The sequence below is a fragment of the Carcharhinus amblyrhynchos genome, chromosome 11 (assembly GCF_965287045.1).
Source record: "Carcharhinus amblyrhynchos chromosome 11, sCarAmb.v2.hapA, whole genome shotgun sequence".
Classification (NCBI taxonomy): Eukaryota; Metazoa; Chordata; class Chondrichthyes; order Carcharhiniformes; family Carcharhinidae; genus Carcharhinus; species Carcharhinus amblyrhynchos.
The window spans coordinates 59014219-59030139 of NC_137334.1; the positions used below are offsets into that span (position 1 = coordinate 59014219).

The 15921-nt window shown below is 42.3% G+C and overlaps 1 protein-coding gene across 1 annotated transcript in view; it reads right to left on the minus strand.

Moving 5' to 3' along the window:
- The window catches only part of slc38a11 (solute carrier family 38 member 11), a 59589-nt gene that overhangs the window by 28814 nt on the left and 14854 nt on the right, over positions 1–15921 (minus strand). Inside the window, exon 5 of the mRNA XM_080198259.1 lies at positions 10249–10328. Coding sequence (XP_080054385.1) covers positions 10249–10328 — 80 coding nt within the window. The remainder of the gene's footprint in view (positions 1–10248; positions 10329–15921) is intronic.

Sequence of the window (15921 nt, forward strand, 5' to 3'; positions counted from 1 at the left end):
TACAAGTTGTGATCCACTTTAATCTTGACTATATTTTCAGGTATGGTACCAGGAATGTCAATATCTATTTTGGAGTTTATTAATAATATTAAAATTCTTCCAAGTAAAATATGCTTTTCACAATCTTTCATCATTTCTTGCTTAGTCAGCTAATTGTCTGACTCACATGAAAAAGCACGTCCAGCATCTCATGCCCACAGTGGTTAATGCCTTATCCGATGATAAGTTTTCTTCTTCACTGGCTACTTCCCCCTGTGTGGGTGTCTCTGTGCTAGTGTTTGCACAAGTTGTTTGACATGATGTAGTTGGTGAGGAAGTAGCACAGTTGTTGCTTTCTATCTGACAGCAAATTCTGCAGTAGTAGAATCAAGTTGGTTGACATCATGGTCAAATTTTTCCAATAATGATAAATTCCTGGAAGGAATAGTGGCTAAATAATTATAAGGGCATTTCAATACTTTAAGAAAGCGCATCAAGGAGACACGACAGGCAGCATTTTCAAGCTTCCGTTGCCACTGTGAGCAACCTCACCATTCCCCATACGTTTTCAAGCCTGCCTGTATGCAATTTACAACGTCTCCTCTTCACACACCCTCAGGGTTTTCATTGCTGTTGCTTCTACCTTGTTCATACTTCTGTAGTTTTGATTGTAAGTCACCTATTTCCTGGCGAAGAAGGAAAGATAATACCTGAGGTCAACGAACCTTTCCATGGTCCACCCCTCACCCGCTACGATTCCTGTGACGGGCGGAGCAGAAAAATTCACTCCATGGAGAGGCCTTTGGAGCAGGCTGTATGAGTCGTCAGAGTAGTGTTGAGGAAGGAAGATGGCTTCAGGAGGTGCAGAGGTCTCCCTTTGCAGAGCTGAATTTGTCTGGCACCCAGATGCAAAGGCAGTAGCACAGTGGTAATACCACAGGACTAATAGTCCAGCTAAAGCTCTGGGGCCAATCATTCAATCACTGCCACATTAGCTGGTGGAATTGAAACTCAATTATAAAAATATGGAATTGAAAGCTGGGCTTGTTGTTTTGGTCTTGCCATTCCCAAGGTGTTGTCTTAGGGCTAAAGGGATCAAGGGATATGGGGGGAAGTTGGGATCAGGGTATTGAATTTGATGAACAGTCATGATCGAAATGAATGATGGAGCAGGCTTAAGGGCCGAATGGTCTACTTCTGCTTTTATTTTCTGTGTTTCTATTTCCGATGATCCTGCTGCTGGTGGTGCTGGAAAATCCCACCTCTGGTTTCGGAAATGGTTACATGAACCCATCTGGTTCAATAATGTCCCTTAGTGAAGACAATCTGCCTTCCATACCTGGTTTGGATGATGTCGGGATCATGAAACCCCAGATCCACAGCAATGTGGTTGACTCTTAATTGTCTTTTGAAATGACCTACTAAGCCACTCAGTTCAAGGTTAATTAGAGATGGACAACACATGTTAGCTTTGCCAGAGACACCCATATCCAATGAAAGAATAAAGAAGAAAACATGTTGAGTGAGAAAGTGAAAACTGCATGTTTATTGGCATTGGTGTCTTGACTTACCTTGGTCAAACTTCTTCCATTGCAACAGCTCTCAGGGTGATGCAGATTCATCGATTGGAAAGGAGCAGGAGAGACAAATAGCCTTTATCACTATCTTATGGACCTTCCTATTTCCAGTGTCTTCTGGCAATTATTTGAGCCAGCAACATCTCCTGAGAACCGTCTGAGAATCTGGTGGCTTTTGCAACTGCAGCCCTTTCAACACATCTGGATACACTTGCAAATGCTTCAGATATTACAGCTATTCCCCTCCCTGACAATCAGAGAGTGCTTCTATCATTTTGGCTGAAGCATTTTAAAGGCTGCAAAAGAACTCAATTTCCCTTCTTTATAGAAAACCTATCAAAAAAACTTTCCCAGTGAAAGATCTTGCCAGTTTACCAGTTGGAGGAGAATTCAGCATGCAATATCATTGTAGACTATTGTTACAGTTATTCTTGCTGTATCATATGTTAAACCAGCAATTCTGGGATCCCTAAGGAACTACACATGTGAATAGAAACATAGGAACAGGATTAAGCCATTTAGCCTCTCTGGTCTTCCCATCATTCAGTGAGCCTGCCTGATCTGCAACGTAATTCCATAAATCCACAATTGCCTTGTATCTCTTAACATCTTAATTTCATTCACAAAAACTATCAATCTTTGACTTAAGATGAACTGATCTAGCATCAAAGACCATTGCAGAATAGGGGATCTTCTGCCATCCCTTGCGTCCCTGTACACTCCGGCCACCCACCACAAATACATAAACCCTCTCCCCACCATGGGGCTCCCCCGTCCCTGCCCCAGCACAGTTTGTTGCCAACTTATGCCAAGGGGTATTGCTGGGGGCATTACTTTTCCTGGAAATACAAGGCTAAATTCAACAATCCTATACTTTAAGTAGGAATATACCTTTGGAAAGGAACTGGGTCAGAGATAAAATTACAACACTGCAGTGATGATTCTCTGGCTTCTTTCAAGTGCTACTCATCACTGAGTCTGTGATAATTATGGAATAATGGGAGCTAGTAGGAAATTTATTGAAACTTTAATTATGTTAAGTTGTGGATATGAAAACAAAGGGAGAATATTGTGCTAACAAATTATTTTTTTCACAGGGGAGGAAACCTTAAATAACAGAAAAACTGCCAGCTAACACAACTAATACTTTTGCTCCAGTTGTTCACAGAACCATAGAATCTCTACAGTACTGAAGGAGGCCATTTGGCCCATCAAGTCTGCATTGACCACAATCCCACTCAGGCCCTACCTCTCTAACCCCACATATTTACCTTGCCTGACACTTAAGGGGCAATTTAACATGGCCAATCCACCTAACCCGCACGCCTTTGGACTGTGGGAGGAAACCAGAGCACCCGGAGGAAACCCATGCAGACACGAGGAGAATGTGTGGACTCCACACAGACTGTGACCTAAGCCGAGAATTGAACCCATGTCCCTGATGCTGTGAGGCTGCAGTGCTAACCACAGTGCCAACGTGTTCACCCCCTTATATGTGCTTCCTCATAGGCTCTAGTAGCAAAAACCTGTTCCACCAATAATTGGTTTGCATTATGACCACACATATATATCACAACCTTGCTGTTTGACAAACCTAAAATGTGACAGTACAATTTTATATATTTATCCCCAAGAAGCATTAGTCTTTTAAAGTGGCACTGTCTTCATGAAAAAGCATGTGGAGAACCTTTAATTTAATGAACTACATAATGATTTAAATGTCAGTGAAATGAATGCAAAGATCTTTTAGCTCTTTGCTTTTGCCAACGAAAGAATGCTTGCCAAACAACGCCTCAATAAATAAGCTTACTCCTACTCACCAAGAGTCAATTAGACTTTTCTGCTAATAAAATAGGGTTCATGAAACCCAAATAGCTTTTGCTATGATTAATGACTGCTCTGCAAATATATTTGCCCAAATGACTAATGGAAGAAAGTGGAATTGGAAGGCAACAGATTTTCCATCAGTAATAAGCTTGCTGCTTTTTAGCAAAACAAAGCCTAGTGCTACTTTTAAAGTCAGAGATAAAGTCAAGGACGCATTAGAAGTGTTATTTCTCCTGTATTTAGAATGTGAGATCATTCAAATATCAACATATTTTCTTCAACCTATTGTAACCTTATTTTCATATGATAACAATTTTGTCCCCTTGCAATATAGTACTGTTAATTCAGAACTATGGCTGAAATATGGTCACAATAGATTTTAATTTTTAATCAAGAGAGAGGAACATCCTAATGACTGACTCGAGGATCTCTCAACAAGGACCCAGATCTTTGATCTGTGGATCATCAGAGACTAAACATATGTTCCAAGGTGCATACTGGAGCCTCCCAGAAATCCCATTGTGCTGATCTCATGTGGGAATTGACCAGGAAGTATGAACTTCTGATGGGCGATTCCATGAAAAGTCCGGGAGCAGGGAAGTTCCTGCCTCAGAGTCGGAGAATTTGGACAGTTCCAATTTACTTACTTGAATAGTTATCCAGGAAATGTTAAGCAGATAATTCCTAGCCTATTGCTTGAGTAATTACAGATCTCACCCCCTAATTAATCACACACCCTAATCACACCCTGTCATCTTCCCCTGCAATGACATTCCCCTATTGTACTGACTATGCCCCAACCATCAAACACACCCCCTGCAAACACCAACTAATGCTTCCCGACCTGACTGTTGCTTCTGACCTAACCACATCCCTGACTCCCTTCTGAGCTACCTGTCACCTCACCCATCTGCCACCTCACCAAACTGCCACCCTAGCTCCTACCAGCTGAGCTCCTGCTGCCCAACCCACCTGTTACTCTACCAATTTACATCACTCATCCCACCCACTTACCTCACACACCTAGCCATCATACCACCCTATTGTTCACTCAATTATCCAATCACCCATTCATTCGTTCATGCACTCATTCATTCACTAATATTCATTCATTCACCCATTCACTTATATTCACACTGGATATTTAAACTTGCCAGACAACAACTATTGCGGTATAAAGGAGGTTTATATCATCCCTCTCCAAACTACAGCGCTCTGATGGAGCTCTCTGAGGAAATTTTCTCTGCATTTTTGGAGATGCTGGACTCAGAAGGTCCAGCAGGAGATGGAAAGTAGTGTCACAGTGTGGAAAAGCTTGAGGGGAGGGCAACCTGATAATGATTGCTGCTCTGTGGAAGACTCAGGCCAAGATTTCACATATAAGACTTTTACTGTAACAAACACACTAAAATCGAAATAGAGTAACAATACTTAGTAGCCAAATAATACACTAAACTAGAGGAAAAAGTACTTCCCTTAACATAAAGCAACTGAAATATGTTACATGACAATCTCAGGAGAAATAGAGTTTTGTATTTAAAAGCTCACTCCAGCTTTATAAGGATCTCTTCCTGTTCCACCAAGGTGAAACTTCCTTGGAACTTTGGAACTATCCCCAGATTTCTTGATTTGACTGACCCTGAGAGCAGATGAGGCTGGGGAACGGCATAACCAGCTGCCTCGCTTTTTGTGTCTGGCTGTTAAAATTTGCATCTGACTGAATAGCTTTCAATTTGAGTAGCTGTCTCTGTAACATGCAGATCACATGGATGCGTCCAGGCAGTTTAAGTTTAATAGAAGGTTCCATTTCCCTCTCCCAACTATTCCACTTGAATTAAATGAGACCATCTGATATAGACCAGCATTCATAATATCCTCCCTAAAAATGAAATTATTATTTTTCTACAACATTACAAAAATAAGCATTGTAAACACTTTAATGACCAATTTATTACTCATGCTACAAGTAACATTCTTTCCCCTTCTGTCACACTTCACCATTAACATTTTTTTGGCTTAATCTTTAACAAGCAACTGCATGTGATAGTAATGATTTGAAGTTCAGTTTATGTGAACTCTCTGGGTTCCAACTCTCTTTGAAATGAGAATGCACTTTACTACCGGTGGCTTTGCTTTCTATCATTCATCACAGAAGATTTTTTTTCTCATTTTATACAGTTTTATAGCTTTTCCATGTCCTTGGTTTGGTCTGCTTAACTTTGTTTCGCACAATATTGTTATCAGGGTGTTGATTTTTTAACATCATCTGTTCAGGTTGTTATTCCTGCTTTTCATTTCCTTCCATGTTTCCTAATTTTCTTAAATCTCCAAGTCTTTAAAGAAACTCCCAACCAGCCGTACATCTGAATCATCCTCATCTTGTTCAAATTCAGGATTTCTTTTACCTTTAAACCTTCAGTGTTCTACTCCAGCAACTGCAAGTTAAACACTGCCTCATTTTGTGCAAACAGATAATTCTTCTGTTGAGCAAAATCCTCTTTAACCACTTTAAGAATTTTGTTAAGTTTTTTTATATGTTGGTGATCAGACAAGAAGGTTTTGATGCTCCTTTCTAGTCCATTCACAACTGTATAAGAAATATTTTTGCTTTCCAACGTCCCCATTCAGCACCAGCTTTTTTTAGTTATTTTTTAGCTTTTTCATACATTCAGGACACGTTTCCTTCATCACACCTCTACCATATCAGAATTGGTTGCAGCTGAGCCATTTCATTTCAAAATACTTCTTTCCTTTGTTTCTTCACTAGCTTTGAATGCTGTCGCTATCTGCTTTGTCACCTTTTGCTCAGACTTTGCATCCATTTTTAATTCAGACAATTTGAATTTGTTTCCAGCTGCCATCAATCCTTTGCTTTCAATCTGATACTCCAATGTCCTTTTAACAGTAGCATTTTGAATGTCTGACTCTTTGGGCACATCATCCTTTGAAAAATTTAGACAGCAAGATTATAGACAATTGTGGATTTTTGTACATCGCTCGATTTATCTTGTACATTCAGTTTTTGCAGCTACACCACGCTTCTCTGAAATAATAGGAGATGACAATATATCCTACCAATAGCTAAGTTAATTCCCAACAGAAAATCAACATCTTTAATAGGTAACTTCACCAAAACCCCCACAATCACGAGGTTGTGGAGAAATTAAACCAAACTTTAACCCTATACAACGAAGCAGCTTTTAAAAAGGACATGCAATCTTGGGATTCCTAGCTGCCAGCTTTTTCCAGCCTTGCTCTGCCAACGTGATGGTGTGAGCCACACCTTCAGAGCCTTTCTGCACAGAGCGCTGAATGATCTGTACGGCTTGCAAGCTACACGCTGGCCTTCTTGCCTCATCCAGCGAGAAATGGAAAATTCCGCCCCGCAGCTGGGATTTTCCAGTCCCATCTGTTGCAGGGCTGTAAATTCTCACCCAAAGCCAATGGACCTTTGGCTGGTCCATCACATTTCCCTCCCACCTGTGCTGATTCCTGCCATGGATGGGACCGGAAAACCTTAGTCATGGTGTTAACTCCACATTTTTAATACCACAAGGGATAGGTAAATAAATTATAAATATAAAAATACACCTAAAAACATGTATGTGACATGTTACTTGCATAGATAGTTTTTTTTTGTATAAATAAGTGGGGATGCTCGCTGATGACTGCACAATGTTCAGCACCATTCATGACTTCTCAGACATTGAAACAGTTCATGTTCAAATGGATGAATCTGGACGATATCCAACCTTTGGCTGACAAGTGGCAAATAACATTCAGGCCGCACAAGTGCCAGGCAATAGCTATCTGCAACAAGACAGAATCTAATCATTGCTTCTTGACATTTAATGGTACTACCATCGCTGAATCCCCCACTACATTCTGGGGGTCATTATTGACGAAAAACTGAATTGGACTAATCTTATAAATATGTGGTTCCAAGACCAGATTAGAAGCTAGGAATCCTGTGGTGACTAACTCACCTCCTCACTCCCCAAAGCCTGTGCACTATCTACAAGGCATAAGTCAGGAGTGTAATTGAATACTCTCCAATTGCCTGGATGAATGCAATCCTACAATATATAACAATATATAAGAACACAATATATGAATCCTACAATATATATACCATCCAGGACAAAGCAGCCCAGTTGATTGGCACCCCATTCACCAACATTCACTCCCTCCACCACAGGCACACAGTGGCAGTATTGTTGACCATCTACAAGACGCACTGCAAGAACTCACCGAGACAATATCTCTCATACCCACGACCATCTAAAAGGACAAGAGCAGCAGATACCTGGAAACTCCACCACCTCGAAATTCTCCTCCAAGCCATTTACCATCCTGACTTGGAAATATATCATCATTCCTTCTCAGTCGCTGGGTCAAAATCCTGGACCTCTCTCCCTAACAGCACTTTGGGTGTACCTAGACCACAGGGGCTGCAGCGGTTCAAGACGGCAGCTCATCGCCACCTTCTCATGGGCAATTAGGCACAAGTAATAAATGCTGGCCTAGAGGCCATACCCACATCCCATGAATGAAAACAAATGTTCATTTATTTTTCTTTACAAGCAAGTTATATAAACAATTAATTATGTTCCCTAGACAATACTTTGGAAGTTAAAAGCCTTTGGTATTGATGTACTGGATCTTGCTTGCTTGTCTACACAAATAATGCCACATGAAACCAACAACCTTGTTCACGTGACACCTGGAAGGTGACTTGTTTAGAGTTTCCACCTATTTTGAACAGTATTCAAGATTTTGGTGTTTGTAATATTTTATTGGAGGAAGTTTCTGCGCATCCACAACTGGACATCAAAACAAGTGGCCTGATAATTTAGTAACTTTGGAGGAGTGGAGACTGGTGGCGGTGAGATAGTGCTGGGTGTCATCAGTGTATAGGTGAAAACTAATATCCAGTTTTTGGATGAAGTTGCTGAGAGGCAGTACATGGATTAGAATGATACCCTCGGTGCACACTGAGGTAAGACTATCGCATTAGGAGGGGAAGCTAATGCATATGATTGTTTAACTATGTTTAAATGGATAAGAATGTAATCAGGTGGGTGCAATCCCATCCAGCCGGTCACAGTAAAGCGTTGTTGGGGGAGAATAATGTTAAACATGCAAAATGTGCAGACAGGTCAAGAAAGAAGAGGAGAGATATTCCACTGCTTTCACAGCCACATAGGATATCATTTATGATTTTGATAAGAACCATGTCGACACTGTGGCAGGAGCAGCAACTTGATCGGAGGGATTCAAGCTGGAGTTCCAGGAGAGAGGGACACTGATTTCTGAGATGACAACATGTTTAGTGATGGAGACGACACATTTTCAGTAAGAGTAAACTGAAGTCACATCTGCCTGCTCATGTAATGAAAAACGTGCCATTGCATTTTTCTCCAGGGGCCGATCAAAATGTATTTTTTACCCAACACCACCAAACACGGACTAACTGGTGATTCACTTTATCACTCTCTGTGGGGCCAAGCTAACAATAAATTACTTAGCACAATTAGAAACATGATACTGGTGATCGCACATCAGATGTTCACCATTATCTATGAAGTTGCTTGTGACATCATGAGGATGTGAAAGATACTGTAAATTTGTCCAGTCAGGTTACTAAATTATATTTTAATCTCATGGTAATAAATTCATATAGCAGCAAAGTGCAGAAAGTGAATTAGATCTTGGTAAACAAATAGTCTGATTGACACCTCCCAAATAGCCCTTGAAATTGAAACAATAGAAATCTATTTGGACACTGCTTAAACATCCACACACATTATGGTAACATGGCCAATTCATCTGAGGACACCAGGGGTTAATGTAGGAGGTCACCACTGAGTACGGTGGCAAACAATTTAATTGAAAGTACAACTGGCCAATTTACAGATATGGGGAGCGGGGCGGCACAGTGGCATAGTGGTTAGCACTGCTGCCTCACAGTGCCAGGGACCTGGGTTCAATTCTGGCCTCTGGTGACTGTGTTGAGTTTGCACATTCTCCCCATGTCTGCAATCAGCTGCTCCAATTTCCTCCCACATTCCAAAGATGTGCGGGTTGATTGGTCATGCTAACTTGTCCCTTAGTGTCAATGGGATTAGCAGGGTAACTACATGGGGTTAAGGGGACAGGGTCTGGGTGGGATGGTTGTCAGTGCAGGCCCAATGAGCCGAATGGCCTCCTTCTGCACTGTAGGTTTCTATGATTCTAATCAAGTCATTGGCTCCTTTTATAATTAATAAAGAAACTAACAAAATGAACACAAGTACTCAATCAATCATGAAGAATAGGTAAGGGAGAGACACAGTGAGTAACAGTGCTCCCCTTATTGTAGTATCATTTGGGCTGAAGGGAGAGTTACTGGTCAGAAAAGTTCCTTAGCCCACTAACTGGGAATGTGGCTTGTTTGATAATCTTCAATGCTTCAACCACTGTTACAAAATATGTTGTGATTTACTGTGATTAACTGCTTTGTTCTTTCACAAGTAAAATAAATTCACCAGTTGACAAAAATTGTTAGGTAGTACACCTTCTGACACATTGCACATGGGGAAATGGCAGTATCCTTGTTTCGTGCTATTAGAGGAATAGTATTGGATAGCACAATAGTATACAACAGATCGTAAGAGACATGGCATCTACTTAACAGGAGGGACTAATGGAGTTGAATCAAATTGCGTTTAGATAAGAAAATTTTCCCACCTTGTGAACACGTATCACTTATAGAATCAGGGCTTAATGCAAACACATTTAAGCCTTGAACAACAACTTTTCCACTGCAGTATTGTAGCTTTTATTTAGTATTGGCTTTGCTCCATGTGAAAGTGAGAACACTTACATGAGTGGTCCAAGCGTTGCAGTTCTCACCACAACTATTACCAAGATGACAATGGTTAAAACAAGTGAGGAAAATGATACCTGGAAAAAAAAATACAGAGGAAGTAAGTTTCCATATGTTTAAAATCTTCTGTCAAATCATCAAACTAATCTCTACAATATGTCAGAGCATAAGAAAATTAGCATCAAAAGAAGATGTTTTAACCCATCGGAAGCACAGATTTCCACTGAGGGGCTAAAATGATCTGAAGTTTGAAATCTGTGAGCGTGGTATGGAGATAAAGAATAGCTCAGACATTATCTCAGTTACGGAATGACCCCACTGGACAAGTGTAAGAATGCCAAAGTATTTTCACAGAGCCCATAATGCAAGAAGACATTCTGAATAATTGATCCACTCGTTTTGCCACATTTTGTTAGAGTTTAGTTGATGCTCCAAATAATTTGTGGCTTACAGTGTTTTTCACATCTGCTGAACTTTTTGCAGACCCATTCATTTCAGTACATCAAGATAATGTTGCTGGGGCAGGCCTGACCCAAAAGTGCATGAAATTACATGAAAAGATGTCAGGCTTACATCTTGATTTCATCACGTACTTGTACAGAATTTCGGTTGATGGGGGAGTCGGAAGCACAGCTGTCGACAACCAAGCAAGCAATTTAGCCCATTAAGGGGTCAACTGAATGCAAGTTTATGTGGCCCGTCTGCTCTTACAGTTTTGGACAGGCTGATTGTCCAGGCAGCCTTTACGTTTTAGTTTCAACTTCAACTGAGGGTGGGATGAATTTTCAGGGCTGAAATAGAATTTAAAAAGGTTTCTGGGGATGGAGGTTTGTGTTAGACACTATGGGCTGGATTTTCCAGGATGGAAAATCATGCCTGAGGTCAATGCACCTTTGCCTAGTCTGTGTCCCATCCACTACAATTTCCGTGGCAGGTGGGACAGGAAATTTCTATTGTATATGCATAGCTTTTTCATCATAATTTATTTGTTACAGATCTGAAACTCCCTGAGACAGCTGAGCAGTGGCTGTCACCCTGAGGGAGCACATTTGAAGAACTGGCATACAATCCCTTTTCTCAGCACCGACCCTCTTCCCACTGCCCCGGCAGTGCTGAGCCTTTCCCAGTACATGTTTTAATTGGCCAGCCAGCATGAAATCACATTTTACACCTGCTTCCACGCCCACTGTTTGCATGTGACTGATGGATAAGACATTCAGGCCCGTGAATTTTTCTACATTAGGGAAATGAAGCAGCAAATTTACACAGAATAAGGTTTCACAGGTAACAATGGGATAAATGACCAAGCTGAATTTAGAAAGTACAGAGCAGATCTATAAAGATGGTTTAGGGGATATACAGCATGAAAATAGATTGGTGATTAACATAAAAGAAAAGCATGTACAAACATTAAGCAAAAATAAAAGGTTGTATTAAATAGAGTATTTTTTTGGAGTAAAGTACAAAGAACAAAGAACAAAATCAGCCCGGGAAATAGGCCCTTCGGCCCAACGAGCCCGCGCCGCCATCTCAACACCACCAGTCCACCTCTCTACCCACAACCCCTGTCTAATGTTTTATGGCCATCCAGATTGAGGGAAACTGATTTAGGGACAATTTATTCCTGCCAATCAGCCTAACAGCACATCTTTGGGGTGTGGGAGGAAACCGGAGCACCCGGAGAAAACCCACGCAAGCACGGGGAGAATGCGCAAACTCCCACAGACACCGGCCCAAATCCATGTGTCTGCACAGCAATCAGCGATAGCCACTGAGCTGTCGTCTTGCCCAGTATCTTGTCCAGTTTAGGCACACACTAACGACATGAAGCACTAGGCCAATCTCGAACAACCAAGAGCAGCCCCAGTACGACCCATCGCGTGTATGTCCCTCGTTGGACACGAGGTGGACCGACTTAAAACCTGTGAATGAAAAGAGAAAAACATTATTATCATACTATACCCATTTACATTACCAGGGACGCCCCAGTGCTAATGACCCCTACTTAAAAGGCTCTCCTATATCCACCCATTCCAACTCAGTCATGTGCCTGTCTAAGTCACTTTTAAAGGACTCTAGTGTGTTTGCCTCCACCACCTTACTTGGCAGAGCATCCCATACCCCCACTACCCTCTGTGTGAAAAACCTCCCTCTAATATCTGTGTTGTACCTCTCCCCCCTCACCTTTAGTCCATGGCCCCTTGTCCTACGTGTCTCTATTATAGGAAATAGCTTACCTCTGTTTACTCTATCTATACCCTTCATAATCTTATATACCTCTATTAGATCCCCCCTCAGTCGGCGTCTTTCAAGGGAAAAGAGCCCCAATTTCTTCAATCTTTCCTCATACCCCAGTCCTTCCATACCAGGCAACATCCTGGTAAACCTCCTCTGCACTCTCTCCAGAGTCTCCACGTCCTTCCGGTAGTAGGGCGACCAGAACTGGACGCAGTACTCCAAATGCGGCCTAACCAACGTTCTGTACAACTGCAACATTAGACTCCAGCTCTTATATTCTATACCCCTTCCTATAAAGGCTAACATACCATAGGCTTTCTTCACTACACTCTCCACTTGCACTGCCACCTTCAAAGACTTGTGCACTTGCACCCCCAAGTCTCACTGCAATTCTATACTCCTTACGGGCTTACCCTTTATCGTATAACTTCCCCCTAAATTATTCCGGCCAAAACGCATCACCTCACATTTATCCGGATTAAACTCCATTTGCCACGTATCTGCCCAATCAACCAGCCTATCAATATCCTGCTGTATTGCCAGACACTGCTCCTCATTGCCTGCCAATCCAGCCATCTTGGTGTCATCAGCAAATTTGCTGATCACACCACCTACTCCCTCTTCCAGATCATTTATATACACTACAAAGAGAAGAGGTCCCAGTACTGAGCCCTGCGGCACACCACCATTGACAGACCTCCAGCTAGAAAAAGACCCCTCCACTACTACTCTCTGACTCCTCTTTGCAAGCCAGTTCTCTACCCATCTAGATACCTGACCACATATCCCATGAGCTTTAATCTTCTGTACCAACCCACCATGAGGGACTTTGTCAAAGGCCTTACTGAAATCCAAATAGACGATATCAACGGCTTGACCTTCGTCAACTGTTTTTGTCACCTCCTCAAAGAATTCTATCAGATTCATAAGGCAAGACTTCCCCTTGACAAAGCCATGCTGCGTATCCTTAATCAGATCGCAACGCTCCAAGTGCGCATACATCCTATCCCTAAGAATCCTCTCCATCAACTGACGTTAAGCTCACCGGCCTATAGTTACCCAGGCTATCCCTCCTACCCTTTTTAAACAACGGTACCACGTTCGCTATCCTCCAGTCCTCTGGGACCTCACCTGTGTCCAAAGAAGAGACAAAGATTTGCGTCAGAGGCCCAGCAATCTCATCCCTCGCCTCCCTAAGCAGCCTAGGATAAATGCAATCAGGCCCCGGAGATTTATCGGTTTTAATGCCCTCTAAAAGCCCTAACACCTCTTCCCTAGTAATCGATAGATCTTTCAATTGGTCTATCGCTCCCTCAATGACCGTACTAGACATCAAGCCCCTCTCCTTCGTGAATACCGACGCAAAGTATTCATTCAGGATCTCCTCCATTCCCTCTGCCTCTAAGCACAATTCCCCACGCCGGTCCCTGAGAGGTCCGATTTTACCCCTACCCACCCTTTTGTTCTTAAGATAGGAGTAAAACGCCTTTGGATTCTCCTTAACCCTACCTGCCAAAGCCATCTCATGCCCCCTCTTTGCTCTCCTGACTCCCCGTTTGAGATCCCTCCTACTCTCTCTGTATTCCTCCAACGCTCTCTCTGTTCCCAGCTGCTTAGACCTGACATACGCCTCTCGTTTCTTCCTAACCAGGTCTTCTATATCTCTAGTAATCCACGGTTCTCTAATCCTACCTTTCCCATCCTTTCTCCTAACCGGCACACGCCTTTCCTGCACCCTTTGCAGTTTTCCCTTGAAAGACTCCCATATGCCTAACGTGGTCTTGCCTTCCAACAGCCTATCCCAGTCTGTATCCCTAAGCTCCTGCCTAATCTGGCTGTATCTAGCCTTCCCCCAATTTAGCACCCTCCCCTTAGGACAGCTCTCATCTTTTTCCATTCGTATCCTAAAGTAGACGGAGTTGTGGTCGCTATTAGCCACATGTTCGCCTACTGCAACCTCAACCACCTGGCCCCGCTCATTTCCCAGAACTAAATCCAGTATCGCCCCCTCTCTAGTCGGGCTATCTACATACTGTTGCAAGGATCCTTCCAAATCTTACAAATTCCTCCCCATCAGACCCCCCAGCTCTAGGCACCTTCCAATCCACCCCAGGGAGATTAAAGTCTCCCACTACTACAACAAATAGCCCCAAGGTGGTTCACAGAGCATTATTAAAAATGAAGTGATACAGAGCCACATAAGCAGATATTGGACCTGATGATCAAAAATTTGATACAAGGGTAAGGTTGTCAAGAGTGTCTTGAATACACAGAGAGGCAGAGACTGAAAGATTTAGCAAGGAAATTCCAGAGCTTAGGACCTGACAGTAGAAGGTGCATCTACCAATGATGTATTCAAAATCCAAGATATGCATGACATCAAAATTAGAAGAAGGATGAAATCTCGGAGGACGCTGAGACTGGAAGAGATATGGGAGGCATGAGGCCCTGAAGTGATTTGAAATGAAGGATGAGAATTTTGGATTCAAGGCATTGTTCAAAGTGACTCAGTAAGCTCAGGGGTGAAGTGTAAAAGGAATTTGGTGTGAGTTGATTTGAATGGCAGAGTTTTAAATGCAACAAGTTTGTGCGGGGTGGACCGTGAGAGACTAGCTGGATGTGTACTGGAATAGTCAAGTCTAGAGATAACAAAAATGAGCTGAGGCAGTGATGTAATCAGGCAATGCTAGCAAGGGTAGAATAGGCAGACTTCATGATGGTGTTGTGGAACGAGCAGATTGGGCCATTTAGAAGCTTGTGCAGAGATTATCTGTCCACTTGATCCTTTCATTGAATTGATACCCAGCAGTAACAGAGGCTTGTGTACAAGGAACACTGCAGAGGTGCTCTCCCAAGCATCTTGTAGGCATTAATGAAAGACCTGATGCCAGAGACCTTCTCCAGTGGAGTACAGTTAGGAAGGATAGTTACATGGTATGGGCTAGCTTACAGGATGCCCTGCAGCCAAAACCATCCCAGAATAGTTTTGTCTTGGAGCAGATGATAGTTTTAGGGGCAGATAGACACAAATCACCTTGTGACAGCACATGCTGTTCTGGAGGTTGTTTGTTATGAATACTTTCTTCAGGAATGTTATCCACAGTAGAGTTCGTCTGCAAGCTGGATAAGATCATCAAAGACACGGCATGTCAATTCCTCAAATGTAGATTCAGATCCAGACATGCCCATTGGCAAATTCAGTGCACAGAGCAGCATCTTTGCAGCGTATGAATACTCCACAGTACTTCATGGAAGTTTGTGCTAATGGAGTCTGGTAAAAGGCATGGGTCAGATCTGTTGAAATTATATGTTTTAATTGGGAAATCTTGAGTAAGGTAGAGTTAACATCTGACATGAGTGAGGACTGTGACTTACTGCAGTGCCCAACGTCAGTGTATGCTGTGATAAATCAAAAACCTCCTTTTGATATCT